General features: G+C 44.1%; 1 protein-coding gene across 1 annotated transcript in view; it reads right to left on the reverse strand.

Annotated features, from left to right (window-relative positions):
- LOC108791482 (complement C3-like) overlaps nt 1-9492 on the reverse strand; it is an 80978-nt gene that overhangs the window by 57923 nt on the left and 13563 nt on the right. The window contains 5 exon segments of the mRNA XM_018561985.1: nt 372-487; nt 951-1071; nt 2754-2856; nt 4942-5029; nt 7403-7482. Coding sequence (XP_018417487.1) covers nt 372-487; nt 951-1071; nt 2754-2856; nt 4942-5029; nt 7403-7482 — 508 coding nt within the window.

Genomic DNA, 9492 nt, shown 5'->3' on the forward strand with positions numbered 1-9492 from the left:
CCCATTCTATGTGGCTGCTGTGGTTGTGGAACAATGCCCGGGACTTTTGGGTATGGCGGACCATGTGATTAACTACCCTTCCTGCCGCATTAATTCCCGCAAAGGTAAGCATTTTCTTCTGGGGAGGGAAACAGTTAAATAATCCCTTGGCTTTGGCCTGCATGGGCAAAGAACATGTTTAATTTAAGTGAGACCTTTTTTATTTGTATGTATAAGGACCATAAATGAAAAGGATATGTATGTATATTTGGGCTTTCATCTATAGCCATGAAACCAGCCAACCAACCAACCATTTCCCTGACAATGCTACATTTTCAGGTAAACAAAAAAAATATTTCATAAATTAATACGGGTTGATATTGGACACATACCATGAGATGGAAGGGCATTCCAGGTTTGAAGTATTTGGATGTCTTGGTTAAGAGGATTTTATATGCAGACTGAACAATATACATATTGTCCAGTTCAGCTTCCACCCAGTCACTTCCTGAAATATACACATTTAGTAAGTAGCACCAGACTGTTGCCAACATTATTGTCATCTATAAAATGTTATCATTTCTTTCTCATATAGACTAAAAGGTCAGTCTAACCAAAAGTGATATTTTAGCCCCTGGCTTCTTACCTTAAGTCTTTGCAAAAATAACATTTATGTAAAACCTGTGGTAAACCATAAACATCAGGGTCAGAGTTATACCTTATGTCCCCTTAGACCAACTGTCTCGTGCCATTCCCACTTAACCTAGTTGTCTGGCTGGTTCAGTATATATTTTGTTATATAGACCTCTGGCTAGCCTTAAGGAAGACCCTTAAGTGGTCTTGTGTGACAACCATGGCTCCCCCTATAGATGCAGTGAAATTAGAGTGTTGTCACCATAGGACAGGAATTAGCAGGTAAAATAAAGGACTTATTTCTGGTTTAGATACGCTTTAGCATTCACTTGTCTAACCTGCTTCAGTGATGACGGTGGCTGACACAGACAATCTATACTGTAAAAGATCCTCTGGTTTACTGACGGCCTTCAGGAGATCGTCTCTGAGCAAGGTAGCTCTTCCCGTCCCATCATCTATCTAGATGAAATTTAGAGAAGATCCACGTTATCAGCATGGGAGAAGATAGCATAGAAAAGACAAAATAAATAAAATCATATGGTTTCTGTCTTTGATGCATCATGAGGGCACAACAAATTTTAAGAATGAAAATTCCATAAATAGGAAGCAAAGGTGGAATGCTCTTTGCTGAGGAGGTGACAACCAATGTTGTACCTATAAGGGCTAAACAATCAAGCTGCCACCACAACAACTCTGTGTAAGGAAATGGAAGCCTCACAAATTAAAGAGACCCTGTCGCTAGACCATTAATTTCCACAGAAAACCTTCCCATATGATTGTATGTGTATTTCTGTATTTCCTGATGCTATTTACCTGTTGAATACTTAATTGTGAAGACATTCAAAAGTCCTGAGACTGCTGCTAGGCACTGCCTGTGATGGACCTAGGGCTGCAGAGGTTTATTGCCCCAGAGAACTTGGTTTGCTGTGTGTGTTTTGCTGTTTAATATTTTATCTAGAGGGAGAGCTTTTCACTATTTGACTTGATTTGAACCATCTGGACTTCCATCTTGTTTGGATACCATCTCTGCTAAACATCATTTGGTGAAGGCAGAAGACTGTCTGGAGTGCCCATTTTTTGGGATGATGGGATCAAGCTCTTATCTAATTAAGGACATTCATTAGGTTCAAAGAGTGTGTGTGCTTAAGGAATTCCAATGCGGCATCCGGCTGTCAAGGGGAGGGGATTGGTCAATGTAACACACTGAACTCTTATCTGATTCTGTGAGGTATAAACTCTGTGTGCTTTCTTCAATAAACCAGTTCATATTTCCACTACAAAGTCAGTATTGTCTGATTCCTGGGGGTATGCCCATGCTATATTCACTGGCTTCTGGTTCCAGCACCCAGGGAACAGCCCAAAGACGGAGATATCCAGTTGGGGTATCAGGCAGTCCGTCACACTGCCATCTTGGATGTGATGTCAACAGACTCTTTAGGCACTCTATAGCCTTTCTCAACCTTTTAACCCTTGAACCTCAACCTTGAACCTAAACCTTGAACCTCAACCCTTGAAATAATGCACAGGTCTCACAGGTTGAAATAATACCTACAGCTTGTGGTACATTAGTGTAATTAGTAAGTTGTAGATCATTTTTAATAAAAGAATAAATAATGTAATGTACCTGGAGGATTTGACACCCAGGCCAGATCATTTTTTAACACCCAACTGCTAAATATGCCATAATTATTTTCTGTAACAATCTTGCAGACAGCCAAAATTGTGTCCTGTAATATTGGTGGTCAGTGCAAATGTGTCCCGCTAGTTCTGGTGGACAGTGCAGATGAGAGATCAATTTGTCACTGCTCACTGCTCCAGAACTCCTAGCAACCTCAGAAGGAACCTTAGGGATCTGTGGAGCTGTGGTTGAGAAAGGATGCTCTATAGTAATCCTGTCAAAACCTACCATGGAAGCTACATAAAAGGTTATGCAGGAAGGTGAAGGGAAGGGCATAGGAGTTGGCTAATACAGCCGGTAATTAGATAGTCCCAGAAAAGGAGGAAGCTATCGCATGGAAGGAACCTTTAAATTACCCCTTGAATAATCCTTGAATAGTAAAATATACAATAAATAATAAAGATACAAGATGTACAAAGATTTACAAAAGATAGAGATATACGGATTGATTTTACTTGATTACCTCGATCCTCCTCAAGGAACCTGCCATTGTTTTCTTTTCAGCGTCTTTCTTCAGGGAAAATAAGACAAAGGCATTGCCAAAAACGGTTTTCCCATATGTGTAGCTGAATATAAAAGAAGCTTAGTGTTAATGATAAAGTCCAATTCCAGTACAAACAATATATCAGTGATGCCTTTGCTACACTCCGAAAGACCCCAATCTGAGTTCTGTATAGTTCACTATAATCAGCTCTGCTTCCTAAAACTATCATTGTGTAATATCCACTCTCAGCTTGAAGTATCACCAGTTCATTTCTAACTTTTCAGGCAGACTTGATTTTGATTGGTGGCAGTGATGAAGTAACTGCTCTGCAGTTACTACTGACATTTCACTACATCGGGCTTTCTGGGTGTGAAAGACAGAGAGGAGCTTTCAGTGTGTGTGGTATGGAATATCTTTCCTTCATTGAAAACAACTAAGAAAAAGAGGTTCCCAGGTCATCAGGTTACTAATAAATAGCAATGAGAGGGACAGGCAGACTGTACTACTGTACAGTAGGCAAATAGTACACCAGTTAGATGTTGCCCCCCACCCCACCCGTAGTTAAGGCAAGGGATGAACTTTGGGTTTGGGTAAACAGAGAGTTTGACCTGAAGTCTAGCTGAGTTTCGTTTTTTTAGCTTGTCCGATCCTATGCCTGCTACTGAAGATGGAAGTGACTCGTTTGGTGGAGGTAGTGATACTGCATCTAGAGTTTCAGGTCGTCAAACAGGTAAAATGTAGTTTGCTTCTTTGGCGAATGTCAAATAGCTAAAGTGACTTTCCAGCCCACCTGCCAGTTTGGTTTACATAGTTAACAAGTTAGTGGGTATCACAGGTGATGCCATTGATCAAATATGGTCATGACCATATTTGATTAATGACATCAGCCAGTTGGCTTGTTGACATTTAGCGGCTAGCCAGAGAGATGTCACGGGTGGCAAAAGTCCAGTGGGGTCGTCAGCTGTATGGGGCTTTGTTCATCATGATTGATGATGGATCTACATTGCTGGACAAGTTATTTACATGTTGTTTTCTTTTTGTGAATGAGTAACAAGCAGTATTATATACCACTTACTCATTTAGAAGGAAGTTGGATATATGTGGAGGACCCTTATTTTAAAGGGTGCTTCCAGATTCCAATAAGCCCCCCTGCAGACTCTCTCCTCCATCAGGCGAAGGATGTGGGGATGAGGTCCTTGTCCCCATCAACACACACCCTGGCATGCTACACTCCCCATGTTGAGAGTATGTGGCCTAGTATGGTTCAGGATAGGGGGGCACAAGCTCACTTGCTCACCCCCCCCAAACTCTTTTTTCTAACTGTCACTGGACCAATAGAATGACGCCATAGGTCTTCCCAGGGCTTTCCCTATAGTATTCGCAATCTAAGGCAAAGTCTTGTGTGTGCAGGTGTTAGTTGCGCGGGTGGCGGAAGACATCCAACTGCGCTCTCAGTGGCTCTGTCCCACCAAGCTTCTGGCAACCAGTGACGTGAGTGAGCTGGGCGGAGTGCAAACCAGAGCATCCCACTCTCTCTTGGCAACTGGTGATGTCAGTGAGCCGGGTGGAATGCCAGGCAGAGAGTCACAGGTTTCTAAGAGCTCTTAGCAACTTGTGATTCTGTGGCCGCCCCCCTGCGCCCTATCACCATCTGGCCGCCCCCTGCCCCCCCCACTACCACCTGGCTGCCCCCCTGTGCCCCATCACCATCTGGCCATCCCCCTGCCACACCCACCACCACCTGGCTGCCCCCCAATGAGATGCTGCCTGAGGCAACCGCATCCAGCTGCCTCATTATACGAGTGGCCCTGGGTCTTCCTCTTCTTCCTCTGGTGGTGAACGGGTCCTACATGCTGCAGAGAAGAGCGACTCAAATTACACTGGGCCACTCTCTGCAGCATTCTCTTTTGAGCCCAGGCTGGGTGATGTGACCTTGGTCTCACAGTAGTGGGTTGGATTAAGTTGGCAGTCATTCAACCCAGAAGAGGATAGATGGAATAGCGGTAAGTCTGTGAAGGACAGTGCTGGAGTTAGGGTGAGTATTGCAGTCCACTGCAGGGCAATTTAATAGAATTCAGCTTTAAAAATATGTTCACGTCTGCTGAGAACTAAACCATTGCCACACCTATGGTACAGCTATCACCCACATGTGTAGACAGGTACTCACACTGCCTCTATTGTCACAGAAAATGTGTCATCATCAATATACATGAAATTCCGATCTGGTGTTATCCTGACTTCAAAAGTTGGCAACACTGGAAATAGAAAAGGTAAGATGAATTTTAGTGAACGTGCTTTACATATCTGCAATTAAATGTAACAGTGCGTATCATTATATTTGCTTTTTCTTCTTTGTGGGCAAGTGAAGCGCAACTAAACTTTCAGTTTAAATCAGCTAAATATAATCCAGGTGCATCAAAACAAAATGTGTGCAAAGCCTTACAGATCATTGTCTTTAAAGTGTGGAAAATCCTGTCTACTGTCAGCATGCTGTAGAGAAGACCCTCGCTTGTGTGGAAGCAGTAAACTCTCTGCAGGGATCGGCCACACCCCCTGCTGAGGAAGAGCTATAGCCATCCAATAAATGTCAGTGCTATAGCTCTTCAATCAACAGTCAGTGCTAGAGCTCTCCAAATTATAGTCAATGCTAGAGCTTGCCAATCAACAGTCAGTGCTAGAGCTCTCCAGTCAGCAGTCAGTGCTAAAGCTCTCCAGTCAGCAGTCAGTGCTAGAGCTCTCCAGTCAGTGCTAGAGCTCTCCAATCAACAGATGGTGCTACAGCTCTCCACTCAACAGACAGTGCTAGATCTCTTTAATCAACAGTCAGTGCTAGAGCTCTCCAGTCAGCGGTCAGTGCTAGAGCTCTCCAATCAGCAGTCAGTGCTAGAGCTCTCCAATCAGCAGTCAGTGCTAGAGCTCTCCAGTCAGCAGTCAGTGCTAGAGCTCTCCAGTCAGCAGTCAGTGCTAGAGCTCTCCAGTCAGCAGTCAGTGCTAGAGCTCTCCAATCAACAGATGGTGCTACAGCTCTCCACTCAACAGACAGTGCTAGATCACTTTAATCAACAGTCAGTTCTAGAGCACTCCATTCAGCTGTGAGTGCTAGAGCTCTCCAATCAACAGACTTTGCTAGAGCTCTCCAATCAAAAGTCAGTGGTAGAGCTCTCCAATCAACAGTCAGTGCTAGAGCTCCCCAATCAACAGTCAGTGCTAGAGCTCTCCAATCAACAGTCAGTGCTAGAGCTCTCCAATCAACAGTCAGTGCTAGAGCTCTCCAATCAACAGTCAGTGCTAGAGCTCTCCAATCAACAGTCAGTGCTAGAGCTCTCCAGTCAGCAGTCAGTGCTAGAGCTCTCCAATCAACAGTCAGAGCTGGAGCTCTCCAATCAACAGTCAGTGCTAGTGCTCTCCAATCAGTAGCCATTCCTAGAGCTTTCCAATCAGCAGGGACCATGAGTCTTTTTCACTCTAGAGCTAAAGGTCTGACTTAGCGGAAGGTGTGTTGGACCTCTGCAGAGAGACCATTGCTTCCACATAGCAAGAGTCCTTCTCTGGGGCATGCTGGCAGGGCACAGGCTTTTCTGCTCGGGCTGTGGCTGCATTTTAAAGCAAACTATAAGACTTTAAACACATTTTGTTTTGATCCAACTGAATTGTATTTAGCTGATATAAACTGAAGGTTCAGTTGGGCTTTAATGTATTTACAAAATGATTGTCTCACCATAGATTGGTTGAAATATTGTATCTGCTATTGAGCTTTCCTTCAAAGAGTTTATATTGCACGGATATTAAAGTTTAACTACAACCTCCCATTCTTTACAGCCAAGGTAGCTGCCATCTTAGCCTCCGTTTGGATTGCAGTTGCCATGGTGCTGCACGTGTGATCACCTACATTATGACAGCAGCCATTTAGGGCTTGCAAGTTTGCTTGAGAGCTGAAGTAAGCACACTGGCAACCTTGATAGTTGGCATACCTGAAAAGTAACTGTATTGGGAGACATTACATTGGTGGGTCTGGTTCAGCTTTAATGAATTAATTAATTGAGATTAACATCTGTGTAGCCAAAAATTTTAGGTAACCGCCACTTTCGGGTTTATTGACTCCCTGGTTCCTGTGGTTCTCCCGAAATTGTTGAAATTTTGGAGAAATAAAAATCATCCCTTGCTGTAATAAAAACACTCCTGTTATCATGGTTTAGAACCTGTGTGCTAGGGTTGCCAGCTGTCCCGGATTCACCTGGACTGTCTGGATTGAGTCCTCTAAGTGCTGTGTCTGGGTTTCAGCCGGCCTGAAACCTGGAAACAAAACATACAGAACTCAAAACCTGGACTGTCCAGCTGAATCTGGGACAGGTGGCAACCCTACGTGTGTGCCTCTGTGTGACCTATATCCCCATTCAGGAGATTTCCTGACCTGCCAACCACTGTCTTTAGGTCAGGAAATGGGGTGAAATCTCTCCAGCAACAAAAACACTGCTTTATTACCATGTGGAAGGGTTAGAACCTCTCCAGGGTTCTTATTGTTGTCCTTGACTCCACCAGGCAGGTTTGTTTTAAAACTGGGCAACCCAGTTGCCAGCACCATGTGTGCGGGACTTGGCCATACAAGTAGTCTGAACAAATATGCTTACCATACTCTTTCACTTCAAAGTTGGTGGCGTATTCTTGAAGCGTGCCGTCATACTTTGTGGAGATGGTCCAAGCGCCAATACTAAAAATTAAAGCAAACTTAAATCATAGTCTCATTTTGGTCATATTACCATTTGTTTTCAAAAACTCAGCTTCTTCAGGAGGCATTAAATATATTACTGGAGTCTTTTGACTGTGTAGCAGGAGTTCCTGCTAAAACATCATGGGAAATCTTGGGATACATCGTGAGGTCCCCCAGGCCAGGCGATATGACCATGGATGGTTGTAATATTGGTGTTCTATGATATCCTTATGTTCTATTCCTCCATATCATTAATTTCCATCAGTAGATGGGTACACTGTGATCATAAAGGGATGGAAATGGTCAGCAACAATACTCATGTAGGCCGTGGCATTAAAAAAATGCTCCATTGGTACTAAGGGGCCCAACGTGTGCCAAGAACATTTTCCCCACACCATTACACCACCACCACCACCACCAGCCTGAACCATTGGTACAAGGCAGGATGGATCCATGCTTTCGTGTTGATGCCAAAATCTGACCCGACCATCTGAATTTTGCAGCTGAAATGGAGACTCATCAGACCAGGCAACATTTTTCCAATCTTCTGTTTTCTAAAATTTTGGTGAGCCCTTGGAAATTGTAGCCTCCGTTTCCTGTTCTTAGCTGCCAGGAGTGGCACCTTTTCTGGTCTTCTGTTGCTCTAGCTCATCTGCTTCAAGGTTCAATGTGTTGTGTGTTCAGAGATGGTATTCTGCATACCTCGGATGTAACGAGTGGTTATTTGAGTTACTGTTGCCTTTCTATTAGTTTGAACCAGTCTGGTCATTCACCTCTGACCTCAACAAGGCATTTTCACTCAGAAAACCACCGCTCACTCGATATTTTCTCTTTTTCGGACCATTCTCTGTAAACCCGAGAGAGTTTCTAAAATACTCAGACCAGCCCATCTGGCACCAACAACCATGTCACGTTCAAAGTCACTTAAATCCCCTTTCTTCCCCATTCTGATGCTTGGTTTGAACTTTAGCAGATCATCTTGACCACATCTAGATGATATATATATATATATATACATATATGTATATTGTGATGTTTGGGGAATATAGCCCAATGGTGAGCGCTTAAGGACCATCCAACTTAAATATAAACAGGACAGTCTTTATTCCTCTTCAATATAAATGAAACAGAACAGTTCACCTGCTTCTCATAATAATCTGCTTTTCCTCAGCATACACAGTCTTTAGCACACCTCTGTGTGATACTCACTCCGATCATCCCTCGTGAGCACTCAGACTGCTCTCTCAGCAGTGTGTCCACCAGGTCTCTTGGGTCACTGACCTTTCCCAGCCTCCTCTGGCTGTTCCACACGCGTCTAGCACGCACCTGAGTCTGCTTGTGGCCCTGTGCCTCCTGCACACCCACACACCACTGGCTTGGCTTGACCCTCGTGTGCCTCCAGCACACACCACCAACTCTCCCCTGAGCTCTGGGCTGGGCACTTAATAAGGCTGCTCTCAGCCACCTGACCACTGGCAACACCTGACCTCAGGACTGGAGGTTTCATCCCACCCAGAACTCTAAGAAATCTCCAGAGCTTCAGATCCCAGTTACAATCCAGAAAAACCAGAAGAAACTGAAAGGCCAGCTTCAACCCTGCAAAACTATTTATTTTCTGGAACCTGGGTGACTGTGTTGCCAGCATACTCTGTGGCATATATGTATGCCAGCATACATATATATATGTGTGTGGGCTGATGAAGATCTCATCAGATAGAGTTGCCTTGTCTCTGGACTGTTCCAATATTGCTGAGAAATATCTGTCCTGTGTAATGCACCATTCACCTCTCCATAGCTCACCATATAGAGTACATCATACATACAGCAAAAAACGTTTTCATTGTGGATAAAAACCGTGGTACAATCTGGAATTCTGCTGCAAACACCTGACCTAAGGACTAAGGACCTGTTCATGTGATGTTGCCCAAAACTAACGCTCTCATGCAGGGCGGGATTTACTCTCTTTGCTGCCCCAAGGCCAGGTTCCTCAATGCGCCCCCCTACCCGCCA

The sequence above is a fragment of the Nanorana parkeri genome, unplaced genomic scaffold, assembly GCF_000935625.1.
Source record: "Nanorana parkeri isolate BGI_ZX_2015 unplaced genomic scaffold, ASM93562v1 scaffold554, whole genome shotgun sequence".
Lineage (NCBI taxonomy): Eukaryota > Metazoa > Chordata > Amphibia > Anura > Dicroglossidae > Nanorana > Nanorana parkeri.